Here is a 15,231-nt window from a genome sequence, read left to right on the forward strand (position 1 = left end):
GGGGTCGGTGGTGCCAGCCTGCGTGACCTTGGGCAGCTCACCCCCCTCCAAACCTCCCTGTCCCACCTGCCGGCTGCCACGAAGCGTGTGTCGGTGCCGTCATAGGCACCTTACGGTGCCGGTGATGGATGGGCGCTAATAATGGAAAATGTGGCGTCAGCTGTCCCGCTTCCCCAGGCACATTGTCCTGCAGCTGCGGGAGCTGGGACTGGAGCAGGAAAAGTCCCGCTGGCGTGGGGTGAGGGGTTCCCAAGGAATTTTTAACTTTCCAACAGCCGGCAGCAGCGGCTCCTGCGGTGCAGTTGACATGAGATGAGTGTGGGAGGTCTCAGCCTGGTCCTGCCTGGGGAGGAGGCGATCACCCCAGCACCGGTGGGCTCCCTGGGGAGGGGGCAGGGGCAAGCTGCGTCCTGCGTGGCACATGCTGCCTGCAGCCCTCGCCCGCCCGCAGACGTGGTCTGCCCCTTGCACCCACTGGCGTGAGGAGGCAGGGACGGTGCTGGGGTCCCTGCAGGGCAGCTGCAGCCGTGCTGGGGGCCGGTGGGTGCCAAGTGCAGCCCCTTCCCCAACTACACATGGGGTCCACTGTCCCCAGGCATCCCCCCATTGCTGTGGGGTCCCCGGGGTGCCCTTTCCCTGGATGCTTCGCACGGGGTGTGGAGATGGCTCTGTGTGCGGGCATGGATGCCCCTGGGGAGCAGAGGGGCTCGGGGGGGCGTGGGTCACTCTGAGGCTGCGGGGACCCCAGCTGGGGAGGGTCTGGGGGGAGAAGCTGGAGGTTTAGGGGCAGCCTTGTCCTGAGGGAGCCCCGGGTTCCCCAGACTGTGGCACATCTCGCTCTGGGTGCTGACGTTTGGGGATGGGGGCACGGCTGCCCCTGCATTTCCCCCCCCAAGCCACACAACAGCCTGGGGGCCCTGCGTCCCCCCGTCTCTTTTTGGGGTCCCCCCCCAGCAAGCAAGTCTGCTCCAGGCTAAAGGCTGGGTGTACAAGCTGCGGTGGGCACCACTGTGCCCCCCCCAATTTGGGGAGGGGGGGATCCGCATCACCCCCTCATTTTTCCCCCAGGGGAAGGAGCCGTTTTGGGGGTGCCCTCCCTGGGAAGGGAGAGGGGGGGCCGCATCCCTGCATCCCGCATCCCTCCCGGGAACGCGGTGGGAGCGGCCGAGGCGGAGGCGGCCGCCCGCCATCCCTCGTCCCCCCCTGCCGCCGTCCCTACTCCTCCTTCCTCCTTCTCCTCCTCCTCCTCTCGCTCTCGCTGCACGCCGGGGCCGCCGTCACCGTCAGGGGCCAGTACGGCGGAGGCCAGGCCTGGGTTCCATCGTCATCGTCATCGTCTTGTCCCTGTGCGTGTGTGTCCCCGCCGACCCCGGCGAGCTCCATGGTGCGGGAAGGCGGCATGGCCCGTACCCCTTACAGCTCCACGCAGGACATCCAGATGGACGTCTTTGACAACGCCGCCCTCCAGGTGACACCCCCGGGAATTTGGGGATGAGGGGTTGCGGGGGGGCTGCATCGGTGCCATCGCTCACAGCCCCAGGGTGCGTGAGGGGGGGCTCACCCCATCAATTCCGCCTGTCCCAACCCCTACACCCCATAACGGGGGGGATTTCACCCCCCAGCATGCAAAACAGGGTGCCCCCCCCCCAAGCTATCCCAGGAGGGACCCCAAATGCAGTCACCCCCCCTTCCTCATAACACCAAGCATCCCAGGGAAGGGGGTGTCCAGCCCCCAGGTTTGGGGAGTGCATGGAGGGGGGGGCTCTGTGCTGCTTGCTGTGTCACTGCTCCCCCCCCCACACACCCCCTCTGGGGTTTGCCCACCCGGAGCACCCTGGGGTGGGGAGGTGGGTGTGGGGGGTGTCGTGCGCACTGGGAAACTTTTAGGAATTGGGAAAACTCCACCAGGGTGGTGCCCCCCTACCCTTGTCCCCTTCACCCTGGGGGGACACACGGGGAAGGGATGTGTCCTGGTCCTAATGGGGTGGGGGGCACCACGGGCCAGTGGAGCACCTCATCTCCGTGGTCTGGCTCCCCACCCCGCACACCCCCATGGGGACAGACCCCCCCTCCGTGGCAGCCTGGGGAGCATCAACCAGTTGGGGTGACAGTTTTGGGGGGGGGGCAGGATGGAGACACAGGCCCTGGCCACATCCAGCCGCCCGGGTGCTGGCAGGGCTGGGTGTCTTCCCCGTCTATGGGGTGGGGGGGGTGGCTGCAGTGAACCCCACGCCGGTGGCAGGGCCACCGTCCCCAACCCAGGGACCTTCACTGCCAAGCCCCAGCCATGTCCATCCCGTGTTGGGAGCGGCAGATGGGGTGGGTGGGGGGCCAGGGCTGGGGGCTGGGGCGAAGGACCTAAAAATACCCGGTGCTGCCCGGTGCGGGGACCACCCATCCCTGGGCTGGGTGGCAGCTGGGCCCAGCTGTCCCTCCGAGACGCCGGGGAGGTGACAGCCCCGCTCGCCCCGGCATGTCCCAGCCTCTTGCTCCCCCAGGACACCCCCGCAGCGTGCTCTGGTACCCCCCCCCACCCCGAGGAGGTGCTGCAGGGGCGGCACTGGGGCATCCCCATCTCCTCCAGTCCATCCCAGTAGGAGGCACTGGAGGAAGCAGGGGGTCCCAAGGGGGTGCGGGGTGGGTGCCGGCTGGCGCGGTGGGCGTGCGGGTGCACACATGTGCACCCCTTTACACGGAGCGTGCATGGGCGAGGGGATGGTGCCCATGCCAGGGGGTCGGGGTGTGCACACGTGTGTGCGGGGCTCGGGCACCGGGGTGGCAGCATGGGGACGCGGGTGTGCGTGGGGTGCCCCCACAGCAGCCGCCTCCCCAGGGGCACGGGTTGGGCTCTGGTTTGGCTGGGGCTGGGGGGGCCGCGGTGTTTGGGGGCTGCAGCCAGGCTGTCCCCCAAATCTGGTCAGCCCCACTGGCTCCCTCTCCTCTCCATGAAGATCGGAGATCCAGCCCCCCCCGGATAAGGCGATGCCGGGTCCCTGGGGAGGGGGCTGCATGGCCCCTTAGCAGGGGGGCAGCCCCTTCCCCTTCTCTGCCTCAGTTTCCCTTCTCTTGTTCTCCAGGAGCTGGGGGTGGAGGGTGATGGAGCATCTGGGGGGCAGCTGGGGCTGGGGGGGCAGAGCTGCCCCCCATGTCCTGGGGCTCCAGCGCTCCCCTCCTGCCCCCCTCTTCTCTCCCCAGGGCAAGTACAGCAAGCGCAAGAGCCGTTTCAAGCGCTCAGACGGCAGCACCTCATCCGACACCACCTCCAACAGCTTCGTCCGGCAGGTGAGTGGTGGGGGGGACAGCTGTCCTGGGGGGTCCCGGGGGACCTGCCTGCCTGGGGGGGCCCTTGTCCCGCCAGGGACTGAGGAGGGGGACCGGGTTTGCAACCGAGCCTGGCCTGGGGGGAGTGCGGGCATTGCAATGGCTGAGCCAGACCCGGCTGTACCCGCGTCCCCGCTCTGCCCTGCGCTGGGTGCTGGGGGGAGTCGTCGTCCCCATATTTGGGGTCCTGTAGCCCCCCCCCCCCAGGGTCCCTGCCCCTCCTGGGGGTACAAGGCAGGGGCTGCAGCCCTGGCATTGCCCGGCTGGCATCAAAGCTGCCCTCCCAAGCCCCATCCACCCGGCAGGGCTGCTGGCTTGGCAGCGGCCCCTGCGGCCCCCCCTGGCCCCCACCCGCTGCCCGCCACTGGGCTAAATATACCCCGGGTGGCTGCGAACGTCCCAGGGCTGAAACCTGACCCACGGGCGCCCCAGCCCAACGCCCGCCCGACCCACTCGCCCCCGGCCCTGCCACCATGGAGATAGCCGGCAAAGACCACCCCGCCGCCCCGGTGAGCGTCCCCCCCCATCCTGCTGCCCCCCGGCACCCGGGACATGGTCTGGGGCACCCTCCCGTCCCGGTTTGCTGGCTCTGCCCTCGGTGCGGGGTTCCCCTCGGCTCCATGGGGGTTGGAGCGGGTGGTCCCAGGAGCTGGTGGGACCCATGGGGTCTGCGGGGTGAGGGCATCGTGCCTGGACCCCGAGTGACCCCCCCGCAAAGGCCCCTCCGGTCTTGCCATGGGGCTGGGGGGCTCAGGAAGGGCCAGGGCCCCAGCAGCAGGAGGAGGAGATGGGGCAGCTGATCTCTGCCCCATGGTTTTTGGGGAGGGGGTCCCTTGGGGGGCTGCTGCCCCATGGCTGAGGGTAGGGGCCTGTGCGAAGGAGAGCGGCCCCCGCCTCCCCAGTGTTTGGAAAGGATGGGGCAAATGGGGGACGGGGCTCCCACAACCCCGGGGGGCTCTGGTGGGGCTTAGGGGCTTATAGAGGGGCTGGGGGGGAGCAGCCCCCCGGGAACAGTCGTCGCCTTCACCCCTGCAGCGCCTGCTGTCCCGGGGCTGGGGGAGCCCATGGGTCTCCCCGCTGCCCCCCACCCGGGCTCCGGCCCCAGGGGGTGGGGGGTGAGCAGGGGGTCTCCCATCTCACCCCAGCTCCAGCCTTGTCCTGGGGCAACCCCGAGTCGCCCCACAGCGCCCTTTCCCCATCGCCATGGGACCCCTTGGTGGGGGACCGCGCTGTCCCCGCTGGCCTTCCCTCAGGTGGAGGACAGCCGGGGGGCGGCGGGCAGGCGTGAGGGGTCCTCATTGCCTTCCCGGCTCTGACAAGAGGCCCGGGGAGGCCAGCGGCAGCGGGACGGGAGCAGGCGCCGGCTTGGTATCACGTTCCCTGCCGGAGCGGTGGGAACAGCTGTGCCGGCCCTCGGCCTGCCGTAACCCCGCCGGGATGCCACCGGGCAGGAGGTGCCCCTGCCTGGGGAGGAGGCAGCTTTCAGGGGTGGTTTCTCCCCAGCATGCCCAGAAGCCACGATGATGGACACCAGCCTTAGAGAGAGGGTCCTGGAGGGGGCAGATGGCCACGGGGTCAGGCTTGGGGCTGGGTTCCCCCCTTTGGGGGAGGATGGCACAGGCTGACGCCTCTTCCCGCTCTCCCAGGGCTCGGCGGAGTCCTACACCAGCCGCCCCTCGGACTCGGATGTGTCGCTGGAGGAGGACCGGGAGGCGCTGCGCAAGGAGGCCGAGCGCCAGGCCATGGCACAGCTGGAGAAAGCCAAGGTGGGATGGCTGGGCTGGAGACCCCCCTGCCTGCCCTCACCTCCCCGGGTGCAGGCAGGTACCCGTGCCACCCACCTGGCCCCTCTGCACCCTCTGTCCCGGCAGGATGGGACCCACTGCGGGAAGGGGCTGACCCCAGGCACAGGGACCCTGCCAGGCCACCACGTGCTGTCCCTGCTCTCCGTCCCAGCAGCATCCCATCCCCTGGAGCGGTGGCCCCAGGATCACTGGGTGGCATTGGGAAGGCAGTGGGGTCTACTGGGTGGAACTGGGAGCCTAGATGCCTGGGTTCTCACCTTGGCTGAGCACCTATTGCACCTTGGCTGCGGACCCAGGGCAATTAGCTAACAAGCCCCTCGTTAGCTCCCAGGGCATTGTGGCCACAGCGTCCCCAGCCCAAGCTCCGGTGAGCGACTGCGCCGCGGTGCCCATAGGAGCCGAGCCAGCCCCGCCGCCCGGCCGGTGGCACCGGCACCGGCACCTGCCTGGCCCGAGGGGGGACCGGCTCTCGCTGTGGGGGGTCTCCGTGGTTTGGGGCGGGGGAAGATGCTGAGCCCTCTCCTGTTGGCAGACGAAGCCGGTGGCGTTTGCCGTTCGGACGAACGTTGGCTACAACCCGTCTGCCAGCGACGACATGCCGGTGCAGGGCATGGCCATCTGCTTCGAGCCCAAAGACTTCCTGCACATCAAGGAGGTGGGGAACGGGCTCGGGGGGCTGGCAGAGGTGCGGGGCTGGGGTCACCCTGGGGGGGTTTGGGAGTTTCAGGCCTTTCCCCCCCTCCCTGGTGCAGAAGTACAACAACGACTGGTGGATCGGGCGGCTGGTGAAGGAGGGCTGCGAGGTGGGCTTCATCCCCAGCCCCGTCAAGCTGGAGAACATGAGGCTGCTGCAGGAGCAGAAGATGAGGCAGAACCGCCTGAGCTCGAGGTGGGGCTCATCCCCGACCCCCCCGGCTCCCCCCAACCCCCCCATCCCACCCTCACCCTCCTCTCCCTCCCTGTGTTTCTCCCATCCAGCAAATCGGGGGACAACTCCAGCTCCAGCCTGGGCGATGTGGTGACGGGGACCCGCCGGCCCACCCCCCCGGCCAGCGGTAAGAGTGTCCGGGCTCCCCGCAGCCCCCGGCCTGAGTGGGGCAGGTCCAGCCTGGGGGGGTCCTTCCCCCCTCCGCTGGGTAACCCCCTCTCGTCCACAGCTCCGGCCCCTCTGCCCCGGGTGCAGGCAGGCGGGTGCATGCCCCCCTCCCTTGGGCACCCCTCTCCCCTCCTTCTCCCCCCTCCCATCCCTACCACCCTCCTCATCTTCCCAGCTCCCCCATCTCCATTTTTCCCTTCTTCCATCGCCATTATCGCTCTTCTTTTCTCCCTCCCCTCTCCCCGGCTCCGGCTGCCCCTCCATCCCCAGGTGCCCTGGACATGCCTAGCTTTGCCTTTGACCCCGATGAGTTAGAGGAGGAGGAGGCCATGGAGACCCACCGCTCCCCTAAGAGTAGTGTGAGCAGTGTCACCACCCCCCCCGCCCACACCAAGCGCATCCCCTTCTTTAGGAAGGTAACGGCACCCGCCGGCCCCCCGCTCGCCTGCTGCACCCTGCCTGCCCTAACACTGCCTGGGAGGGCTGGCGGGGGCTGCGGGGCACCCGCTGGGTGCTGGGGGCCACACGCTGCCCGAGCACCCTGCCTGTGCCGCCACGGCGTGTTCCCGCGCCACAGCATGGGCATGAGCGTCTGCGGGGGACGGGGCGGCGGGGGGACCCCCGTGCACCGTGGGGGGAGCAGTCCATGGCTGCCTCCCTCCGTGGTCCATGGGATGCATCAGTCTGTGGCTGATCCTCCCCCTGTGATCCATGGAATGGATCAGTCCGTGGCTGCCTCCCCCCCATGGTCCATGGGATGGATCAGTCCATAACTGATCCTCCCCCCGTGATCCGTGGGACGGATCAGTCCGTGGCTGCCTCCCCCCGCGGTCCGTGGGATGGATCAGTCCGTGGCTGCCTCCCCCTGTGATCTATGGGATGGATCAGTCCGTGGCTGTCTCCCCCTGTGATCCATGAGATGGATCAGTCCATGACTGCTTCCCACCCCCATGGTCCATGGGATGGATCGGTCCATGGGATGGATCAGTCCATAACTGATCCTCCCCCCATGATCCGTGGGATGGATCAGCCCGTGGCTGCCTCCCCCCGCGGTCCGTGGGATGGATCAGCCCGTGGCTGCCTCCCCCCGTGGTCCGTGGGATGGATCAGCCCGTGGCTGCCTCCCCCCGCGGTCCGTGGGATGGATCAGTCCGTGCCCCCGTTGCCTGGGGTCCCCCGGTGTGCGCATGGTGTGTGCCAGCACGGCCGCTGTCTCGCCTCCCCCGCGAATGGGAATGGACCGTTCCTCCCCCCCCCCAAACCGGGCAGAAGGGGGCGGGGGGGGGGTTCGGGCACAACCACAGCCCGGGGCGGGGGGGGGTGGGTGTCTGCAAGGGCTTGTGGGGGGCGAGCAGTGCCCCCACCCTGCTCCCCAAGCCCCGCAGAGCCCCCGCTTGCACCCCAAACCTGAGAGCAGGGCGATGCTTCGTGTGAAACACGGGCGGCCCCCCGGGGGGACACAGGCGTGTCCCCAGGGGCAGCCCCCGGGGGGGACACAGGTGCATCCCCCGGCCCCCCAGCCCAGCTCGGTGCCCCCGCTCCCCACGCCCGCGGATAACACGCATGCCTTGTTTGTCTTCTCTCGCCCCCTCCCCGGCCCTGCGCGGCCTCTCGGGACGTAGCGAAGCAGAAGCAGAAATCGGTGAGTAGCGTCAGGACCCCCCGGGAGCGCCCGCGGGGAGGGGACGGGGTGCCCCCCGCTTGCAGCCCCCCCCATCCCCCTTGCTGCCCTCGCAGGGGCGAAGCCGAGCATCCCCCCGCATCCCTCCTCCGGCCCCGCTAACGCCCGGCTCTGCTCCGCAGGCCGAGCACGTGCCCCCGTACGACGTGGTGCCCTCCATGCGGCCCATCATCCTGGTGGGGCCATCGCTGAAGGGCTACGAGGTGAGGAGCGGGGGGCACGGGGGGGACGGGGGGGGACCCCAGGCCCATGCTCTCCCTCCCTGCCTTCCTCCCTCCCCAGGTCACGGACATGATGCAGAAAGCCCTCTTCGACTTCTTGAAGCATCGCTTTGACGGCAGGTGAGACAGGCGGCTGCGTGGCCAGAGGACCCCTGTTCACCCCATAGAGGGACCCCTAATCCCATGGGGGGCCCCTAATCCCACGGGGGGACACCTTACACCATGGGGGGACCCCTAACCCTGTGGAGGACCCCTAATCCCATGGGGGACCCCTAATCCCACGGGGGGACGCGTTACAGCATGGGGGGACCCCTAACCCTGTGGAAGACCCCTAATCCCATGGGGGAACCCCTAACACCACGGGGGACCCCTAACCCTGTGGGGAGTTGCTAACACCATGGAGGGACCCCTAATCCCACAGGGGACCCCTAACCCTGTGAAGGATCCCTAATCCCATGGAGGAACCCTAACACCATGGGGGGACCCCTAATCCCACAGGGGACCCCTAACACCACATGGGGACCCCTAATCCCACGGGGGACCCCTAGTCCCACGGGGGACCCCTAACCCTGTGAAGGACCCCTAATCCCATGGGGGACCCCTAACACCACGGGGGGACCCCTGACTCCGTGGGGGGACCCTCAGTCCCGCCCCATGGTTCTTGCTGTTGGGGGGGAGCTCTCCCCCGAGGACCAGGAGTCCTGTGGCTCCAGCGCCAGGCAGCCCCGCGCACGGGCTGGGAGGAAGGGGGTGGCAGGAGGGTCCCAAGGGGGTGGGTGTGTCCGTTGGGGGATTGCACCCGCTTTCGCTCCCCCCACCCACTCGTGCCCTCTCCATCTGGCAGGATCTCCATCACACGGGTGACGGCTGACATCTCCCTGGCCAAGCGCTCCGTCCTGAACAACCCCAGCAAACACACCATCATCGAGCGCTCCAGCACGCGCTCCAGCCTGGGTAAGGCGGTGCCACGGCTCGGCCGCCCCATGCTGACCCCTGCCCGGCCGGGCAGCGGGACCCCCCCAAGCCGCCATCTGTATCAGCCCGGCAGCCTCCCGTCCCCCAGCCTGTCCATCCCGGGGTGCTCATCCCGCCTGCGCTGGGCCACGGCTTGTGGGGGTCCACTGCCACGGGGTGACTAACACAGGGGGGACCCGGGGCCCTGCGCTCCCCCCGGCCGGTTTGACTCAGTTTCTCTCCCCCTCCTCCCCTTTTATCTTCTCTCTGTTGTGTTTTTCTTTCCTTTCCTTTTTCTCCTTTCCTTTGGGTTTCCTCCCCTCCGCGCTGCTTCCTTCCTCCCCTGCTCCTGATACAGATGTCTTGGGTATGTAGCTTGGACCCGCTGGGACCCCTGGCAGCCCCCTGCCCGGCGGGGAGCAGCGGGGGACGTGTCCCCGTGGATTCCCATCCTCCCTGCCTGGCCGTGACCAGGCTGTGGGACGCAGCAGGGTCCGGCCACTTGGGCAGAGCCTGAGGGTTGGGGACACCCTGGTCACACAGCCCCGTCTGACCCCCCGCCCCAAGTGTGCGCGGTCCAGGGGGCTTTGCCCCTTCCTCACCCAGCCGGTGCCAGCGCTGGGAGCCCACTGCCACCTCCCTTCTTCAGTGAACCCCCCATCCCTGGGGCTGGGGTGACATTGGAGTGGCCAAGTCCCAGTACAAGACGCCTCCTGGTCCGGTCCCCATCCCATTCCCCTTGTCACATCTCCCAGCCATTGCCCCCACAGCCCCCACGTGCTCGCCGGTCCCTCTGCGCTGTCCCCCTGACCCTCGCTCTCTCCCTGCCCTGGCAGCCGAGGTCCAGAGCGAGACCGAGCGCATCTTCGAGCTGGCCCGGACGCTGCAGCTGGTGGCCCTGGATGCTGACACCATCAACCACCCGGCCCAGCTGGCCAAGACGTCCCTGGCCCCCATCATCGTCTACATCAAAATCACCTCCCCCAAGGTCGGTGCGGGCCCCGGGGCGGGTGGGGGGCAGCCCCAGCCCCTGCCCCACTGTGCTGGGGGGGGCCGGGCAGTGGCGGGTCCCTGCGGCCACCCTGGGCTGCCCTCTCCTGCCCCAGGTGCTGCAGCGGCTGGTGAAGTCCCGGGGCAAGTCCCAGGCGAAGCACCTCAACGTGCAGATGGTGGCCTCCGACAAGCTGGCGCAGTGCCCGCCCGTGAGTACGCCCCGCCCAGCCCTGCCCTGACCCCACCCCAGCCCCGCCCTGACCCCGCCCCCGCCCCCGCCCCTGCACAGCCTCTGCCACTGCTCTGTGGCCATTGGCTCCACCCACCCCTGCCAGAGGCTCCGCCCCAGCAGGCCAGATGCTCCTCCTACCACCTTGGCTTGGACCACAGGCTCCACCCTAGGTCCAGAAGCCCCGCCCTGCCCCATTGGCCCCACCCTGTCCCATTGGCCCTGCCCTGGTCCATAGGCTCCGCCCTGGGTCCAGAAGCCCCGCCTTGTCCCATTGGCCCCACCCTGTCCCATTGGCCCCGCCCTGGTCCATAGCCTCCATCTTGCATCCAGAAGCCCCACCCTGGCCACGCCCTGCCCCGCCCTGCCCCGCCCTGCCCCAGAGTCTCCTCCCGCCCCCAGGAGATGTTCGACATCGTGCTGGACGAGAACCAGCTGGAAGAGGCCTGCGAGCACCTGGCCGAGTACCTGGAGGCCTACTGGAAGGCGACGCACCCCCCCAGCAGCAACCCCCCCAACCCGCTGCTGAACCGCACCATGGCCACGGCCGCCCTGGCCGCCAGCCCTGCGCCCGTCTCCAACCTCCAGGTACAGGTGCTCACCTCCCTGCGCAGGAACCTGGGCCTCTGGGGGCGCGGGGGCACCGAGACCACCCCCAGCCCCCCCGGACCCCTCGAGGAGCACGCGCTGTGAGACGGCAGCGGGGACGCCCCCCCACTTCCCCGCCCTCGGGGACACCCCTGGGATCGGGGTCATCCCGAGGAACTGCGGCCCCCCAGGAGTGGGACCATCCTTGGGATCGCCCCCCCCAGGGACTTGTGGCCCCCCCAGGAGTACTGCAGCCCCCCAGGAGTGGGACCATCCCTGGGATCTCCTCCCCTGGGGACCTGCTCCCCACCGTGGGTTTGGGGTCACCCAGGGGAGCTGCAGTCCCCCAGGTTTGGGGCCACCCCTGGGTTTGGGGCCACCCTGGGGAACTGCAGACCCCTGGGGTGGGACCATCCCTGGGATCGCCCCCCCCGGGGACCTGCTCCCCGTCCCAGGTTTGGGGCCACCCCTGGGATTGGGGCCACCCCTGGGGATCTGCTCCCCATCCAGGACTGGGGCTGGCCCTAGGATCAGCCCTGGGGATCTGCTCTCCCCGGATCAAGGCCACCCCAGGGGTCTGCTCCCTGCCTGGGGCCGGCGCCAAGCCCAGAGCTGGGATCCCCCTGGGGAATCTGTGCCCTCTCCCAGGCCTGGAGCCCCCCTGGGGATTGGGGTCCCCCAGGAATCTGCCCCCTCCGAGACCCCCTGGGAACGCGGGTCCCCTCTGTGCCTCCCTGGGGCTGCCGGGATGCTGGAGCCCCCGCTCCCACGCCTCTCCGGAGCTCTGGGGGAGCCGTGGCGGGGGCGAGGGCTTATGGGGTGTCCTGGTGTGGGCAAGGACCGGCTGGGAGCGGGGTGCAGAGCCCCGTCCCACCATGGGCTTCACGGTGCTGAGCCCGGGGGGTCCGCGGCACCCACCCAGGGCAGGAGGCCGAGGAGGGACGTCTGTCCTGTGTTGTCTGTCACTAATTCTTCCAGCGAGCGGGACACTGCTGGCGCAGCAGCCCCCATCCCGCAGCCCTCCCCGAGCTGCTCTTCCCCCCCATCACCCCCGTCCTGCCCTGGCCCTGCCCGGGCGACCCCCCCGGTGCCCTTTGGTGGTGGGCTGAGACCTGCCGCTGTCGTGTCATGGGTGAGCGGCGTGGTGCGGGCAGGCCAGGCTGGGCAGGAGCGCATGTGTCCCCCCCGCCATCCCCCCAGCTAACCCACCCCCCCACTAACCCCCCGTCCGTCCATCCGTCCATCCCTCCTTGCACGGTGTGGTTGCTTCTCCTAACCAGGGTCCGTACCTAGTGCCCGGGGAGCCGCCGCGCGAGGGGGAGCACGGCCGCCTCCGGCAGGGCCCGGGCGAAGCGGGGGGCCGCGGGCAGGGCCGACCCCCCCCGCCGCCCGCTCGCCTGGGCCCCCGCAGCCTGTCCCGCCAGGACACCTTCGACTCGGAGACCCCAGGCAGCCGGGATTCGGCCGGCACGGAGCCCGGCGATTCCTGCTGCATGGACACCGAGACAGACCCCGGCGAGGAGGAGCCGCCGGGTCCCCCCGGCGCCGGACCCCGCGTCCCCCCCAGCCACCAGCGCCCCGGTACCTGGGACGAGGACGAGCCCGGGCGCGAGAGCCGGGGGCTGCGGGGCCGAGCCAAGGGCCAGGACCGCTACTGCCCCGACCCACCGGAGACCCTCGGCCTCGACCAGAGCGACGCGGAGGGCTGGGGCCAGGACGTTTACATCCGTTAGGGTGAGGGGGTGCGGGCAGGGGATGGCCCCCGCCCCCAGCACCGGCGTTGGGGTGGGGGAGAGCCCCGCTGGTTGCCTTGGTGCCCCCCCAGAGCCCGGCCAGCCATGCCATGGGGAGCCCCTGTTTTGCCCCGGGGACTCCCCCTGCCCCACTCCTTGGTGTGGGGGGGTCTCCCCCCCCGCTGCCACAGCCCCCCAGCATCTCACGGTGCCTCGGGCCCTCCCTGCCTGGCAGGGAGAGCAAGTGACCAAAGGGGACCCCGGGGGCTCTGCCCGTGGCCGGCGTGTCCCCGTCCCCTGCCCCCGGGCACGGGGGGGGCCGTGCTCCCCTCCCAGCCCTTGCCTGCTGGCTGCCCCCCCCCCCGCCCCGGGTGCCCCCCGCTTCTCCATGGTGCTGTTTGCCACCCGGCTGCAGGGGGACCCCTGAGCTGGTGGTGGTAGTGGGGGGGGCCCTGCCAGCTGCCTCCCGCCCCAGCCAGTGCCTGCAGCCTGGCACTGCACCCCTGCAGGGCTGCGGCCCCAGCCCCCCCCGCAGTTGGGGGGGGGTGCATGCGTGTGTGGTGTGTGCCGGGCTTTGGGGTGCTCCAGGCGGTGGGGGGGTCCCCACTGCCCCAGGCCGTGCCCCCCTGGGGTGCTGCCTGCCTGGGGGGCGGGGGGGGGAGTTTGCATGTGTTTGCCTTGGAGGTGCTCTGCCTGAATTGAGGGGGGGGGCAAATCTGAGCCAGTTTTGGGGGGGTCTAACACGTGCTAACAGCTGCCCAGCCCTGGCCTGCCGCAGCCCGGGCAGCACCCGGGGGGCCCTCCGCCCCGGGGGGCCCCTCGCTGCGCCCCCCCTTCCCCTGGGACCACCGGGGTGCGCCGGGCAGCGCCAGGCCCCTGCCCCCCACCCCCCCGTCCCACCCCCCTCCCCCCCGTGCCTGTCCGCTCTCGCCCCGCCCAGCTGTGTCCGTTTGTCTGTCTGTCTGTGAGCCTGTCTGTGCGCCCCCCCTGCCCGGCAGGGCTGCCTTTCCCCCCCCCCCCCCAGCACCCCAGGGCACTGCCTTCTCCTGCGCCCACCCTGGGGCGTCCCTCGTCACCCACCTCTGGGGGGGGTGACCACACCCGGGTGGGCTGGGGACACCCCACATCCAGCCCTCACTTATGGGGCAGCCCCTTGCCCCCCCCGGGGTGATGCTGGGGCTCCCCGGGGTCACTGCCTTACCCAGACCACCAGCCTTGCCAGCCCGGGTCGGGGGGCTCGGGGCAACCCGGTTCTGCCGCCGCCAAGCCGCCTCCACCCATTGTGTGCCTCAGTTTCCCCTTGTTTTTTTTTGGGGGGGGACTCGGTGTCACTGCCTGCCAAGTGCTTTGAGACCTGCCTGCCCCGGTGCTCGCCCCCGCAGCGGCCGGGGTCCGGGCAGTGGGGCCACCCCGGCCCTCCCGCGGGCAGAGGGACGTCCCGTATTTATGTCACTCCACAAACTTTATTTAAAAGACCCGACAAAGTGTATTTTATTTATTTATTCTCGTTGGTGTGTGGGGGGACTCGCCCCGCTCGCTTGGTTCTTTGTAATAAACATTTCGGTGAGACCTGCCCCGCGGCCGTGCCTGGTGGGGTCCGCGCGGGGCGACGCACGGGGTCCGCAGGTGCCGGGGGCCAGCGCTGAGACCGGGCACAACTCGGCTCTGCAGTGACCGCCGTGTCTCTGCCTGGGGTGGGCCTTCAGCGGGTGCCTGGGGAGGGGGCACTGCCGGGGCCGAGATGGGGACGGAGCTGGGACCTGCCCGGCTCCTGTGAAGGGGCGAAGACCCGAAGTTAGTGGGGCTCCAGCCGCCCCGCCGCCAGGGTGATGGTCGCCGGCGGCAGCTGGGCTCGGCGCGGCGCTCGGCTGGGTTTGTGGGCGCTCGGCGGGCTCTGGACACGCTATTTACAGGGAATAAATACAGCTCTGCCGGCTCAGGGCTGCCGGCACCTCCACTCGCTCTTCTCCGGCCAGTACTCGAACGCCTTCCTGCGGAGAGGAGACGGGGACGTCGGTGGCACCTCGGTCGCTGCCCCGTTTCCATCCCCCCCGCCCAGGGCAGGACCCGCGTGTCCCCCGCTCCCCCTCCCCGGCGCGGGGGGTCCCCGGCAGCCCCGTACTCACTCTCGCCCGGGCGCGGTGGCCCGGCAGACCAGCCCGGCCTGGCAGGGGCAGACCTGGTTGATGCTGAAGGCCAGACCCCCGGGGGGCACATGGCAGCTCTGGGCCAGCGCCAGCCGCCGCTGGCACACCCGCTCGCCGTGCTGCCGCGCGCAGCAGCCGCCCGCGCCGCAGTCCTCGTCCCGCTGGCACCGGGCTCCTGGCGGGGCGGAAAGCGGGGTTGGGAGGTGGAAGACCCCCACCGCGTCCCCCAGGCTGGGGGACAGGGATGGGGCTGCAGGCGCTGGGAGCAATGGGGCTGGGTGCCCCCAGCACCCGTTGGCTTTGCACCCTTGGGGCTGACGCTGGAGGCTGCCCGTCAGCGTCGCGGCCCCCAGCTCCCAGGGTTGAGGCTGGGGGGTTGTCCCTTGTGTTGTCCCCCCGCCGACCCCACGCCAGCCCCCTGCTCACCCTCCTGCCCGTCGGGCACGGGCTGCTGGCACTTCCC

At 70.2% G+C, this 15,231-nt stretch overlaps 1 protein-coding gene across 2 annotated transcripts; it reads left to right on the forward strand.

Annotated features, from left to right (window-relative positions):
- The first annotated feature begins 1,189 nt into the window (after window positions 1–1,189).
- Window positions 1,190–13,517, forward strand: CACNB1 (calcium voltage-gated channel auxiliary subunit beta 1). 2 transcript variants are annotated; one of them, XM_087769848.1, is made up of 15 exons: window positions 1,190–1,468; window positions 3,196–3,282; window positions 4,968–5,087; window positions 5,659–5,781; window positions 5,879–6,015; window positions 6,105–6,181; window positions 6,493–6,638; window positions 7,850–7,864; window positions 8,026–8,106; window positions 8,186–8,244; window positions 8,969–9,078; window positions 9,915–10,066; window positions 10,185–10,280; window positions 10,703–10,888; window positions 12,169–13,517. In XM_087769848.1, the coding sequence occupies exons 1-15, from the start codon at window positions 1,382–1,384 to the stop codon at window positions 12,619–12,621; spliced, it is 1,929 nt and encodes a 642-aa protein (XP_087625974.1). In that variant the 5' UTR covers window positions 1,190–1,381; the 3' UTR covers window positions 12,622–13,517. The 2 variants fall into 2 exon arrangements, with proteins under 2 accessions (XP_087625974.1, XP_087625975.1); XM_087769849.1 differs by lacking the exon at window positions 6,493–6,638 and having other exon boundaries at window positions 7,845–7,864.
- The last annotated feature ends 1,714 nt before the right edge of the window (window positions 13,518–15,231 follow it).

This window comes from Nipponia nippon, unplaced genomic scaffold, assembly GCF_047370975.1.
Source record: "Nipponia nippon isolate SJK-2023a ecotype South Korea unplaced genomic scaffold, ASM4737097v1 scaffold_32, whole genome shotgun sequence".
Classification (NCBI taxonomy): Eukaryota; Metazoa; Chordata; class Aves; order Pelecaniformes; family Threskiornithidae; genus Nipponia; species Nipponia nippon.